This window comes from Centrocercus urophasianus, unplaced genomic scaffold (assembly GCF_019232065.1).
Source record: "Centrocercus urophasianus isolate 14NV4802_14NV808 unplaced genomic scaffold, USGS_Curo_1.0 seq_16, whole genome shotgun sequence".
Classification (NCBI taxonomy): Eukaryota; Metazoa; Chordata; class Aves; order Galliformes; family Phasianidae; genus Centrocercus; species Centrocercus urophasianus.
Window position 1 is genome coordinate 33,865,957 of NW_024884711.1, and position 15,291 is coordinate 33,881,247.

The 15,291-nt window shown below is 43.3% G+C and overlaps 1 protein-coding gene across 6 annotated transcripts in view; it reads right to left on the reverse strand.

Moving 5' to 3' along the window:
* Positions 1 to 8,746, reverse strand: part of ARHGAP12 (Rho GTPase activating protein 12) — a 63,655-nt gene extending 54,909 nt beyond the window's left edge. For all 6 annotated transcript variants that reach the window (XM_042816807.1, XM_042816806.1, XM_042816805.1 and 3 more), the window contains exon 1: positions 7,992 to 8,746. In XM_042816807.1, the coding sequence (XP_042672741.1) occupies positions 7,992 to 8,660 (669 nt within the window). In that variant the 5' untranslated portion in view covers positions 8,661 to 8,746. The remainder of the gene's footprint in view (positions 1 to 7,991) is intronic.
* Positions 8,747 to 15,291: the final 6,545 nt, after the last annotated feature.

Genomic DNA, 15,291 nt, shown 5'->3' on the forward strand with positions numbered 1-15,291 from the left:
AGTGTAACATCTTTCCCCATAATGTTCCTATTATTCGTTAATTTAACAAACATTAGACCAAAGACCAGCAGCTTCTGAAGAGCACTGTCTTGCAGCCTTCATCCATACCAAATGGAGTTTCTTCAGACCCTATGTTTGGGCAAAACCTGCTGAGGCTTCAGAGCTTTACAAAGCAAGACAGAATATTCTAGCAGAGCACTTGGGATTTTCTGGTTCTCCACAAAGGACAGAAAACTTGAGCCCAAGTTCTGTTCAATTGACAGCTACAACAGCTACTTGTAAACTTGGAATAAGGGATGCAATATGGTTTTAACACACACGGTTAATTAAAAACAGAATTAAAGGAAAATATTCCACTCCTGTATATCACAGTTGACATCCTGTGATATGAACAAGTACTCTAAAGCTTGGGGAAGGAAGGAGCAGAGACAGGTGTCTGCTGGGAAGAGGGACACAGAAGAAGAAAAATCCTCTCCTAAGTTTTATTTCCCCCATAGTAAACACTCTCTGTTTTCAGAGAGGACTCATGAAGAACAGCTCTCCAAGCTGACAGACAAGAGGACAAAGTGGGGGGGAAGGCTGGAGCTCTGAAGGCAGCAGTGGGTGGCTGCCGAGGACCTTCCCTGGCACAAGCACAAGCAGCAGAGTGCAGACGGGCTGAAGGACCACTCTATGTGACAGCTGTGCCACAGTCCTGCCATGCTGCCCTTCACAAGGCACATTGGGCTCCAGCTCCCAGCCTGCTGCCGGAGCCCAGTTGTGGGAAGCTGGCCGGGCAGGAGGTGGTTAAGAGGTCCTGACAGCATCAGCATGGGCACAAGCACAGAGGCCAAAGAGCAGCACGGGCTGTGTGCAACATGGTAGGACAGCATCCTGGCAATCTATCAAGCTGCCTACAAAAGAAGTCTGTATACTGTACTATTACATACATGGAACAATCAGCTGAGAAAGTTTGCTGCGAGTAGTGTTTTTTTAATCAGTGTTTTGCTGGGGTATTCTTTTACATTAGTCCACTAGTTGCAGAAGTCAGAAGTCTCATCCCATAAGCCATACTGAAATAGCAAGCATGCCCTTCATCCATCAAACCTGCAAACTTTGCACAAGGCACTTTATAGCTATTCAAGCTGCCATTGAGGGACACTCACAGCCTTTGGTATTGCTGCACCAGTACTGACACACAAGATCACAGCACTCTGCCACCACCCCATCTCTGTGCTATTCCAGCTATAAACATTGGTAGAGCCAAGCAGATCCTAGAGCAGCCAAGTCCTTCAGCTGAATGGTAATCCACAAATCTGCTTACACCACCACACCAGGAAACATGCATAGCACTCCAATCTGCAGCACTGCCTTGAAAGAGAACACAGGGAAGCTGCTCAATTTAACTGGGTGGTGTGAAGACCATCTGGAAGCCTCAGAAAAGCAAGGCTTCCATTTAAAAAAAGGAAAGAATTGAACTATTAAATTCATAAGTCGTGCAATCTCAGATTAATGAGGGGTGCCAGTGAATTGCATTCAAGAACTTTGTGACATTATCTGACTTCAGATTCTCTTTGTAAGCATCAAAAACCAACAGAATCAACAAGCTCAGTCTCTTGAGACAGGTCCTTAACTTCCAGATTTCTTTCACAAAGCTATTTATCAGAAGAACTAGAATTCATTGATACTTAGAATACTCACAACAATCTTCAGAACATCACTGTACACAGTCTTTCATCTGTATAGAGCTTACAACAGAAAAGACATACAGATGAAGGCTAGTGAAAGAAAAAAAACAATCAAAATTACGGTTACTTCTGTTCTCAACCATCTTTCAGCAGTAATAGCCATACCTACTCAAAAACTATTTATAGTTTTTGCAATGCTAAATGTGCACCTGTAGGGAAAAGATTTTGTCAGGATTCATATGGGAGCTACTCCATGCCCCTGCTCACAGCCTTCTGTATACTGTTTTCCGCAGTACTCACTTTCAGGAAGAAAGATCTTCAAATTTCACAGTATATAAGATCCAGAAATACCATGGAATTACCTATAAACCTCTGCATTTTTGTTCTGCTCTGTCTCCTACAACTGACATTCTCTACAGTAGTTTGATTGCTTCTTTGCACTAACCTAACACCTTCATAACATCATTCCTAGAAAGTTCTGATCTTTCCCCGGAGCAACACATGTTAACACAGAGCAAACTCAAAATTGATTCACGTATTCTAATGGCATCCTGCCCAAATCACTCACCATGGCAAGGCTTTTGAAATTCATCATCAATTCTTATTACTCTGTTTTGCTTAAGGGTATTGTCCTTCAGTATTAGAACAAAAATCCATATAAGAACAAAATCCATTTCTCTACATTATTTTTAAATCCTACACCTCTGCCAAGAGACAGAGAAATAGCAGCTGCCTGGGTACCAGATACGCTTAGACTTTACTTTTGTTTTTAAAGCACAAATGCGTACTATTCCAGAGAGGGCTGCCTATCTGAAAATAAGTGTTCTGCATTTTATTCTATCCAGTCATACGTTCCCTACTGTTTTGTCACACTGCTGTGAAACAAGCAGTACTTTCTTTAGAATTCTACGAAATAACAGCACATTTATTTAATACATGAGCCCTGCAGTATTCAACAGCTGTCTAGATAGTAGCTAGGTAAACATACACAGAACGCAATTGTTTATTCGGAGAGTTATGCAGTGTGCAAGTACACGATATGATCAAACATTCTCAAGTAAGGTTTGTTTATTACAAAGCAATTTGAAGTTTGTTCTATGTCTGGAAGTTCCTAAGCTAAAAACCAACAGAAGCACTGCCAATGGAGAAGCAGCAAGGCCCCGGTATCTCCTGATGCTTGAGGTTTATGCAGCAGCCAAACCATCAGTTTGTTTTCCTATGCTGCTTCTTCACATCACTGCTTACTCCACCATCAGCAAAGATTCTGCTGTCCCCATGTTGAGGGCAACATTCTGTGCTGCTTAACAGAAAAGGCACCCAAACTCACATTGCATGCCAGGAATGGCACTTCTCTAGACGAAAAACAGAAAACAATTCCATACTATGATTGTCATTCCTTGAGCAGAGCAGCTTGAGCTTCATTTGCACTAGTAAGTAGTTACACCGGTATCAAAGGCATAGGAGGAAGGTGGATGCCTTAGAACTTTACTTCATCATCTTCTGCGTGAAATTAAACAGGAGTAGAAACTCAGAAGACTAGGTTAGCATGCATAGAAATATAGGAGTGCTCCAGATCTTTGTTTAAACTCTGAAAGCACAAAAACAGGACCACATGTACCTTACTCAGCCGAGCACTCAGCCACCACTGTTGGCGTAAGCCAGTCAGCTAAACACAACTTGTCCCTCAGGCTATGACTTTTCCACAGTTGCCTCCTATGTCTTGTTTTTAATATTATAATTTTGTTATTATTATTATTATATTTTTATTATTATTTATTATTATTATATTTTTTTTTAAATGAAGGCCATCCCAATTTGCAACAGAGAAGTTCAGAAGGGTACAAGGGCTATCAGCAGCATCGGGGCACATGGTACCCACTCATCCTTAAGGCACCCAAACTGCTCACACAAAGAGCCACAACTATCTGTTAGTTGACTTACACTGCTGTTGTACATTAACATCATCCACACAGAGCTGCTCACAAACAGCCCTTAGAAAGTCACGTTAGCATAGGATAGGAAAAAGAAACAAAAAGTTTCTTTTGTGGACCCTTGAAGGTGCATACAGACAACATTCAGAGCTACTGCTACAACATGAGAGCATTTCAGGCTGGTTACAAATTTCTAACAGCGGTTACTGCAATAACTCTAAAAAATGTTCTGACGCTTTTCAAAAGGCCTCCCCTTGCAAAGCTTTTAGTTCCTCATCATCAGAAGCTGTTCCTCACCTCGTTATATCAGGTATAGCTCAGTATATTATAATCAATGCTGATTTTTAGAAGAGATGATGAAGACAGTACTTAGAACCTAATTGAAAATGCTACATTATAAATGCCATTATGAACCTGAAGAGATGTGCAGTTGCACCACAAGTATTTTTGGTGCGCTTTCTTCATCCTGGCAACTTTCTTAATTTGCATAACCAACGCATAAGTGAAAAAGCATCAAACTTCTAACCACAGAAGCAAACTGAATCAAGTCCACAAAGCCAGTAACAGCCCCCTACTTAGAGGGTTCATATCTGTGCAGCGCAGTAGCCTGACACTACCACTAGTAGCTCAGTGCCACTAGCCCCTCACTAAAGTGACAAAGTAGTTGAAAATGGTATGATCTGCTTTCACACTGCCTGTGGAGACATATAAAACTTTATGATCTCAGTTTAAAGAGCTCCAGCAATTTCCACAGAAGCAGCAGAGGTAAAACAGATCTCTTCACGAGATTTTTACTACTTGGAATCAATCAAAGCAAAACAGCCATCCTAGTGATAATCCCCTTTAGCACTTGACAGTTTATGCAATAGTCAATTACTAAAGAGGATGAAAGACAGAACAGTCTTTACAAATGGGTCACTGCCTATATTTATAAATGATTAAAAACAGCCTGCTATTAAAAGTAACTTTAACGAGCATGTAACATTAAATGGGAACAAATGTTCTCATGCACATATACATTCCATGTCTCCCGTGACAGAAGAGAACGTAACACTAACACTCATCCTCATCAGAGAAAGTTTTTCAAGCAGGTTATGCATTAGTACAGCTGAAAGCAGATTTCAATTTCTGTCTGCAACTATTTATCCCAAAGTTGCATCTGCATATAAAGATAATCCCAAACCATCCTCAGTGCAATCTCTGAACACACCCATCCTTCCATGTCTGCACATCTTATCCCAAAACTTGTTAGCAGAACTTACCTGCAAACACTAACCAAAAAGCCTTTTCAAAACCACTTTTAACCTTCTTCCCCTTTTGCTTCAACTCTTTGTTCCTAAGAAATTAGGTTTGCCTACATATGTATGTTTTAGATAGGTCATTTCCTTTCCCCGCCTCCCTTCAGAAGACTTATTCAGGACTAAGGCACATCTCTCAGTCCTTTCAGTTGTTCAAATACTGTGCATCCTCTGCTACAAAGTCTCCCTCTTTCCCCTTGCTACCCTCTCAAAGGATTATTTTCAGCCGTTCTGCTGGGATCATGACATCACACTTAATACAACTGTCCTAAAATTTAATTGAGAAATCTCACTGATTCTCACTTAAGCACCATTAGCACACCTGTGATTCTATCTGTACCCTTCTGATCTACTTCACTCAATTCCAATTCTGCTGGCAGTTACCACCTCCACCAGAGATTTAAATCTGCTGCAGCTGAAATGTTTCCTCTCAGGCCCTGCTTTCTCTAATTACCTCCAGCCTTCCTACAGCTCAAGCCCATAAACAAACTGAGTGACACCCAATACTGGGGATTTCTTTGCATAAGGGGTCAAGAATTGCTTTGTGCAAAGGATCAAGAGCCTTCCATTACCCAATTAATTTTTTCTTCTCTTGCCGAGATCATTTGCCCACATCTTCAGTAGCAAATTCTTCTGTTCACATTGTCACCACTCTATCCTTTACCTCCTATCAGATTGCAGACATTCAAAAAATCCTTCCTTTATACAGTTCATAGGCGACTGGATCTTCTGGCATTTCCACAGCCCACAGATGTCTGAGTAGAAGACTGTTCAGCTACAAAACCTGCACTTTACTGGAAAGGACAAGAAGGACTATCTTGTGAGAATGAGGAACCTATCTCTTAGAAGAATCTCATCATAAGCAACTCCTCTGCATCTCATACATTTGTACTCAGTGTACTGAGAAAACACTGAAGGTTGGGCTAGGAACAAGTAATTGCCACCACCTCCAGCTAAACTATCTCTCATTCCCACAGCTGGATGGAAAGCCTGAGCTCATGAAACCAAGGACAAAAAATTCTCCCGTCCCCTTCCCCTCCCCCCCCCCCAATCTAGTCTCTAACCTTACAAATTACAAATTAAGAAGAAAAAACCTGTAGTTTGGAATTTACTGTAACTCAGACAGCATAAAACTGCGTTTCACAGCAGCAGCAGAGGGAAGGAAGAGCCCCAGTCACAGCACCTTGGGAAGCAGCACCCTGTTTGCATGTGAGAACTGGGAACTTGACGTTCTGACTACAGACTGACTACAGCAATAAAAAACATCTTTCTGAGCCATTAATTTCTGCACAGCTGATTTCTACTTAACAGTGTTCATTATTGAAAGAATTATTTAATAAAAAAACCCAAAAACATGAGGCTCTTCCAGAAGAGAAGGCTGGCACTCATATCCGAACTGAGCTAACAGTGACATCAGCATTTCTACTGCTTTCATCTCTATGGCTACTAAATATCTAATATTTTCACTGCATTTCAAGAGCCTGTGATCGCACACGAGATGAAGTGACTCCACAGTTGTTAAATATGATGGCTGCAAGGTCTATCAAGCTCCCAAGACAATGACCACAGCAAGCTCACCAGTGACAGGAGTCAAACCACTACACGATTTTCCTATAGCTGGAACTCAACATTTTCATGATTTCTAACTTTAAGCATTGGGAAAACTTCCATCTTCAGACCTTCCATGTAACTCAGTGAAGGCTGTACATGCATGCATACCTGTTCTGCTGAAGGCCATGCTTACAAAGAGGTTTTCATGTTGAGGCAACATATTTGCAGGATGGGATGGAGGCGGAAGATGAAGAGATTATGTGTCACCACATCAATAGCCACAAAAAAAAAAAAAAAATCACAGGGAAACTGAACAGCTGGCCTGAATGGTTATTACTATTTGCCAGAAGACACCCATGTAAAGTGAATTTCATCTACTTTAATTACAGAAGATGACACATATTCAACACAGTCAAGGAGACTGTCCTAATGCACCATGTAAATTTATGGTAACCTATTTGAAGTAAAAGGTATTTTCAAAGTGTTCCTTAGCATTTTTGTCATTCACCTGCAAATCAACTAATATGACAGCAGATGAGCTACTACAGATGATTCTGAAGTAAATATCTAAGCATTATTTTATCCTTCCAAGTTCTAAGCAGCTCATACCACCTACAGTGAACATTCACTGGTTTTCTCTACTTTCTTTACAACAACCTTTACATCAATCAATTGAGAAATGTTTTTATAAATGAAGAAATTAAATTCATTAATCTCATTTATTCCTTATTGTTTGCAGAAAAAAAGGAACAAGTGAAAGCAAAATTGTTTTAAGAGTAACAAATATTAGAGGCATGAAGATCCATAACTATAGAAACTGACTTTCAAGAAACAGGTGAAGACTAGAATATTTAAGAACTATTGATTCTGGCTACTTCAGTAACTGCATATAAACGTATGCAAGTTCATGACTGCATAAATCACTCACTCTTGTATCTTTAGGATCTCCCCATACCCAGTCATATCAGCTAAGCAGCTTTGTCTTAATTGTGTCTTATTAATAAGTCGGTGCTGAAGCACAACTATCTATAGGAAGATTTTCATTTCTGAAGTTAGCATCAACTTTCATGTGTATACCACCCTAAAGTGAGTTCTGATTGTGGCAAATAAGTGATCAGTTTGTATTCAAGCCACCTAAACACAGACCAAGGAAAAAGCTGACCGTAACCAGCACTACTACCTTCCTCTGGTTTAAAAAAAAAAAAAAAAAAAAAAAAAAAAAGTGAGCTACTGCAGTTGGTTCCCTTCATCTAGAAGACAATATAACCCAACTTCAGTGTTATCTTAAAACAATAAAGCAATGTTTCTGTAACATTCAATCACAGGACAAACCTGTGGGACATCAGAGCCATTCACACCAACAGTTTAGACTTCAATAGCCAGCTGATGCTGAGACAAGACAGTGGTGCTTACAACTTCTGTTTATTAGGAGAAAATAAGAAAAACAAAACTTAAGACAAATAGTTATGGTAATAGGAGAAGGAAGAATTAAAAAAAAAAACAAAAACACCCACAAATCTACAGAAACTGTTTCTTAAGCTTACCTGCGCTTGTTCAGTGGAGCTGCTACTGAGTTCATCTCCAGATTCTGAATCCTGGTGAATTTTTTCTGAGCATTCTCCTGCCGAGTCACAAGACTGTTCATGCAAAAAGCTGGTCTTCTCTATTTCCAAGAACTCTGGACATGGGAAATGACCCATGGAGATGGTTCGAAACTGATTGGAAACCTTGGGAGACTGCAACTCGTTGTTAAGTTTTCCATTGTTCTGAGTAAGGTCCAGACTCAAACCAAGAGTTTGACCGGGGCTATTGTTTGGTCCCAGATTTTGATTGGCATCTCGAACTAAACAAGACACTTGAACCGGAGAAGATTTCCCAAAACTAGAAAGCTCTGGTGACTTATTCACATTTTCTGTCGATCTCTGTAATCCATGCGTCAGCTTTAAAGCATTATTTGGCAGCATGCCTGCTTGCTTAACAGGTGGCATCAGTGCTTTCCGTGGTATTTCCTTCACATACTGTGCTGGCACGTAAAAGGGTTTGGAATTTTCATCCCTTTTCACTTGCCACCAATCGTCATTAGTCTTCTTCACTAATATATATTTCTCCCCCTGTTTAATTACAATTTTCTTGTCCTTGGCCTCATACTCATAGTCATACTCCACTTCAATGTACAATTGTCCTGGAAGGATCTTGGCGCTCCTATCAGCCATCTCCACCCCAAGAAATTTCACCTTTTCCGGCAAACACTTTGCCACATTCTGCTTGGGAAGCGTTTGTTTCCTGTTCACAATCAGAGCTGCAATAAGAAAAGAAAATGATGTCTATACGATGAAGTAACTGTCCGAGAGCACTTCAGAGGAAAATAATTTCAAAAATAACGTTGTAGACTCCACTTACGTCAACCTCAGTCAAACACATTAATAAATTAAAGACTCTCAGATACTTTTCACAGCAATAAAACAAAGTCAACACTACAACAGAATCCCTGATTTAAGTCCCATATTCTCACAAGCATCTTGCTATCAAGCTACCCGCTAAGCTTGTTGTTGCTACAACTAAGTGATGTCAGTCATCGAGGGCTTGGTGAGAGGACTAGTTTGACTCTCTCTTGCTTATGCACAGGCTTAATTTCTTAAGAAACTGCCATTATTCTGGTTTTAAACAAAATATTTAAAAGGAGATTATGATGTGTTTACTTTGCATTACCCTTCGGTTCAAGAGTCACTTCAGAGCATTGAGAATTCCTTACCAAATCCTTCATTCTTCCGCCAGTGCTGCATCCCAGCCTAGCACAGGCTGGCTATTGCAGACCCACGCATTGTATGTAGCCCCTGCCAACCTGTGCTGAGATGCAAGAGCTTGGGAGCAGTGCAGTATGCGGGCTTTGATGCCCCTGCATGTGGCCAGGCATTAGGACTTCTGAATTGCTTCTAGAAATTGCTAGCATCATGTAATATTAAAAAGTATTTCAAATTTCCAAAATGCTGTGTCTTCAGTGGTTTAAATTCTAAATGTTTACTCTGCTCTTAAGAGACCTTTGAGCAGCATTTACATCATAGAAAACCTGATATGCACCTGGTAAGTGTTAAAAATAAAAAAAAAACACATTAGAAAGAATAATAACTATTAAGGACGATGAATCAAAACCAAAAATGGATAATCGATAAAACTGTATTATACAGAACCACAGAAACATCTAAATATGCCTTCCACCTCAAACGATTCTATGACTCTTAAAGGCCATCTGGTCCAACTCCCCTGCAGAGAACAGGGACACACAGCCAGATCAGGGTGCTCAGAGCCCTGTCCAGCCTGGCCTTCAGGGTCTCCAAGGATTGGGCTTCACCACATCTCTAAGAAGCCTGTTCCAGTGCCTCACTACCGTTATTGTTATTAAAATGTCTTCCCTATATCCTATCTAAACATTCCCTCTTTTAGTTTGAAGCCATTTCCTCTCGTCCTGTCACAGCAGACCCTGCTAAAGGATACCTTTTTGCTTACAGCCCCCTGCAGATACTGACAGGCTGCTCTCAGCTCTCCCCAGAGCCTTTCCTTCTCCAGGCTACACAGCCCCAGCTCTCCCAGCCCGTCCTCACAGGGGAGGCATTCCATCCCTTGGATCATTTTTGTTGCCCTTCCCTGGATGCACTCTAACAGTTCCATGTCTCTCCTGCACTGAGGACTCCACACCAGGACACAGTGCTCCAGGTGAGGTCTCAAAATGTATGAAAATGTAGCGTTTAGACTTACAGCACCTTCTAGCATAGCCAACTACCACTGTTCCCATATCCACAACATGCAGTTTCTCCTCTATTTAATCACCTAACACCACAATTGGTGAGTTGGTGAACACCAGTCTTAGCAACTTGCAATAAAAACAGCTTAATAAAGGAATATGAAAAAATGCAATTTCTTAACCTTGAAAGAAAAAAAAAAAAAAAAAAAAAAAAATCAAAGCTGATAAGGGTGAGATCTCTAACACTCAAAAAGCATTTAGAAGAATCCACGTAAAAGCTGCTGTATTAACCTCAAAGACTAACAAATAAGTGAAAAAAAAAAAAACACCAACATATGAATGACAAAAACAATTCAGAAATTTGCTGCTCTGCAAGTTGAGACTTCATGATGAGACCTACATTGTTTACCCTGTAACTCAATGGAACAAATGCAATTCCATGCAGGCACACAGATGCAGACCATAATAGGGACTAAGTGCAAAAACAACAACAAAGGAGACTTGTGAAGAGAGCTGAAGCAAAAATGCCTAACAGTTCTGCAGTTTTCCTTCCACCATTTTGGCTATTCGAGCCGATCCTTGAATACACTTAGCTGAAAACAACACCTGACAGTCCAACTACAAAGCTTAGAAACAATCGCCCTGTTTAAATCATGTCTTTCTTTTTCCCATAGACCATTTCTGCACCCAGGATGCATTTCCTACAGGTAGCCTTAAAGCCACGGTTGTTTACAAGACTCTAAATGGAGTCACAAGATCAGGCTTACAATATTATTAAAGGACTTGGCAGAAAGAAAGATGGTGCCACATGCAAACAAAGCTGGCACTAAGAGGAACGCAAGGAGTAGAAAATAATGCTCAGATTGTCTGCAATGGGTTTCCTCCCCCTTTTTATTCTCTCCCCCATAAAACAGCACCCTGACATTTGCAACACTGGAGCTAATTCACAGTCTCAGCACAAACCACCCTGCCCACCTGCCGTTCAGCACAAACAGGTATTTTTAAGTGCAGCCCTGCATGTGTTAGCAATTCCAGCAGCAGGTAAACATGCCCACATTGCGGCCTTCCCCCCTCCCATATAAAATGATATTTTCTTCCTTGTAACCAAATCCGACTCCTCCCAACACTTCCCCAGTGCTGCTACCAATCTCAGCTTCAAGGTCACAGACCAGAAAAACATAAGTGACTTTGAGCTACAGGCTACCATGAAGGTATGCTGTCTTGGAAATGAAAATTTAGGAACACAGCCCATTCACACTGCCTTTCCTTCTCTCATACAGAGGCAAAACAAAAGAACACACAGCCGTGGCTTCCCACAGGGCTACTAAGCATTTAAAGGCTTGACATTTTCATTCTTTTGCCTATTTCACGTAACTATTTAGTGAAAAAATGCATGCTAAATGTCTTTTCAAGATAGATATGCCCAGTATAAGCTGTATTTTATACTTAAAAAAGTTAACAGGATTTTAAGAAACAGAAGGTAAATTAAATACAATAGCTACAAAAATGGTTTTGCTAGCTCAGCCCTTTGCCACTAAGAGAAAAGGCACATATTTCTGTTCTTCCAGCCAAGCTGCAAAATTATCAAGTCAATAGCAAACATTTGGTAACATCAAACACACGATCAAAAAGAAATCAGTTCTGTGGCAGGCCAGAACACTAAGACAGTTGTATAAACAGCTCATCATCAGGATCAAGCAAGGCTCTGCTCCTCCGCCTCCACAGAGCTAAACACCGAAGGCACAGGTGGGAAAGCTTCCTCACTGCTCAGAGTTAACACTTCAGGTTTGCAGCCAACTGCCGTTATGGTCCCTGCTGCCCAGGGTCAGCACGTGGGCTGCTCTCCCACAAGCTCAGTGCCATCCTGCAGTGGGCACACAGAAACTGGGACACAAGTGCACACTAATGCCATGGGGTGACTTTGGTGCTACAAATCAACAACTGCAGTCACACAGTGGGCCAGGCCTTGCAGACCCTCTGTGCTTTCTCTTTAACTATTACTGGTAAGGCTGGAAGACATCCACTTTGATAAAGAAGGTTGAAATATTCTAACTGGAGGATGACGGGCACAAAAAATGAGATTTACTTCCACAGAGGACATCTGCAACCTTCAATATCTTAATCAATAATCAATATCTTAAATGAAGTCTTCATACCTGGACAGGATTGAGAAGTGGGCCCACACGAACCTAAGAAGTTCAACAAGGCCAAGAGCAAGGTGCTATAGCCAGTCAGAGCAATCCCAGATTACACGTGCAGACTGGGAGAAGAACTCACTGAGAGCAGCCCTGTGGAGAAGGACTTGGGGGTTTGGTGGATAAAAAGCTGGACGTGAGTCTCAGATCTCAGGATGCCCACTGCATCCTGGGCTGCATCAAAAGAGGGGTGGCCAGCAGGGTGAAGTGAGGACCATCCCCTTCTGCTGTGCACTTGTGAGGCTCCATCTGCAGTACTGTGCCCAGGTTTGGGGCCCTCGCAACAGAATACGGAGCTGTTGGAGCAAGTCCAAAGAAGGGCCACAGAGATGATCAGAGGGCTGCAGCACCCCTCCTGTGGAGAAAGGTTGAAGGAGCTGGGGTTGTTTAGCTAGGAGGAAGGTCCACAGGAACCTCACTGTAGCCTTCCAGCACCTGAAGGGAGCTTACGTGCAGGAAGGAAATCAACTTTTTACATGGTATGATAGGTGACAACAAACAGGGAAATGGCTTTAAACTATAAAAGAGGAGATTTAGGTTAGATGTTAGGAACACATTCTTTACTCAAAGGGTGGAGAAATGCTGGCACTACTGCCCAGAGAAGCTGTGGATGCCCCATCCCTGGAGGGGCACAAGGCCAGGCTGCATGGGGGAACCAACCCATGGTATGGGGATGGAAGTGAGGGCCCTTAAGGTCCCTTCCAGCCTAAGCTGTTCTATGATTCCAAGAATGTCTGCTTAACAGATAAATAACAATGAATGAACCCCAGTGACAACAAAAACATGGGAAAATATTTTCATGAATACAAAACAAAAAGATTCAGACCACATTTTCCACATTTTTAGAAGTGAAACCCAAATGGTACAGAGTAACTAATTTAAGGAGGGCCGCATGCCCACGAGGAAACACATTGATAGAATCACAGAATGGCCTGGGTTGAAAAAAACCACAATGATCATCTGGTTTCAGCCCCCTGCTACGTGTAGGGTCGCCAACCAGCAGACCAGGCTGCCCAGAGCCACATCCAGCCTGGCTTTGAATGCCTCCAGGGATGGGGCATCCACAACCTCCTTGGGCAACCTGTTCCAGTGCATCACCACCCTCCGCGAAAAACTTCCTCCTAATATCTAACCCAAACCTCCCCTGTCTTAGTTTAAAACCATTCCCCCTTGTCCTATCACTATCCACCCTCGTAAACATTCACACAGAACACATTTGCCATAACACACACGCTCCCACCAGCTGCCTACCAGCACAGAGATCGGCACCAGCCCAGCCCCAGCCATGCTGACAGAGGCACTGGGTCAGGGATCTCACAGATCTCCTCTGGCACAGAGCTCCCAGGCTCCCTTCCGATGGGACCTGCTCCCGATGGAACCGTTCCCAGCCCTTACTCAGCAAAGGCTGCACAGGGCCAGCACCCGCTGTTTGCTGAGGTCAGCCCCACCCTGCCTGCTGCCCGCACCCCTGCGACACTTCCTCGGGGTGGGAGCTACGTGCAAAGCTCAGCAGTCCTCCACGCCAGCCCGAGCCCAGCTTTGTTACTAATACAAGATTGTGTTTGCACACTTCCAAACAAACTGGGATCTTTTCTAATCAAACCTGAATAACTGCAACAGCAACTTCAGCCCTTCTTGGAGTGGTTTGTTCAAGTATCTCCTTACTTCAGTAGTCGGCCTTCTTAATGCAGCTGAAACCCTACAGCATCACCCACTGAGAGCACTCAACCCTCACTGATGCCGAAGTGCACGTGACTAGGAAGGGAGGGAAGCATGGTCCATGGATGGGAGCCTATAAAGTCATAGTATGTGCATACTGTATTAACTAAGGTCGCTCCCTATTCAGCAATACCTCAGAACGCAATAGGAAATACAAATCTGGAGGTATACAGCAGGAATTCCCCACCTCCCCTCAATTTATCCTCCACAGTATTTTCTTCTGATCTTCTATAACCAGGTAATTAAGGCAAAAAGTCTTTTGGGTTTATCTCTTTCTCTTTATATTCCTCCTGATGAAAAAAAACCCCTTACTGTGGTTCAGGAATTTTTTACTTTATAATACAAACAGATCTCAGTTACTAAATGCAGAGAGTTGCAGATCTCAGCTCTCTCCTGTGACCTTGTTCCTGTGTCCTACCAAGGAGCACCAGTTGCCTCGTGCAGCCTTTTTTCCATTTTCAGCATCAAACTTCACCCCTTACTGACACGGAGCCTTGTGCGTTGCTGCCACAAAAATAACTCAATCGCCAGCGCTAGATCGGGATAATTTCCTATTAGTTCGGGCCGACACTCCGCCGGGTTCCGTGAGCGCTCCCCCGGGGCAGCGTTCTCAGCAGCTCGGCGCACACCCGTAGCAGCTCACGCCGTTCCGTCCCGCCCGGCACACCTCCACGGCGCCCTGCGGCCGCCGCGCTGCTCTCGCCGAGCCGCTGCGCGGCCGCCCCCGTAAGCACCGCGTGTGCGTGCGGCGCTCGGACGGAAACAAGCGCAAAGATGCAAACGCGAACAACAAATCGGCCCCAACGGGCAAGTTAGAAGCTTTTAAAAGCGAGCTTAATCCCCGTTCGCTCGAGTTAGCAATCCGCTGCTACTGCAACGTGAAGTGGCTTCCCCGAGCTCGGACTTCCTTAAAAACTAAAGGCTTAATCAGTAACCACGCAGCGCTGCTCGCTGCTCCCTGACTCACGGCAGGCGATGCCCGGCCAGCAACTGTCAGCGCACCTCGCGGGGTCGCTCCGCTCCGCTCCGCTCCCGTCCCGCCGCCCCCCGCAAACGGCCCCGCCGCCCCGGGCCACCCATCGGCTCGACTTATTTATTCAAAGGCAGCCGCAGCCCCGAAGCGGAGGGGGCGGGAGGGGGCGAGGCGGCGGCAGCGGCCCCAGCAGCGCTGCCCGGAGCCCCTTTGTTCGC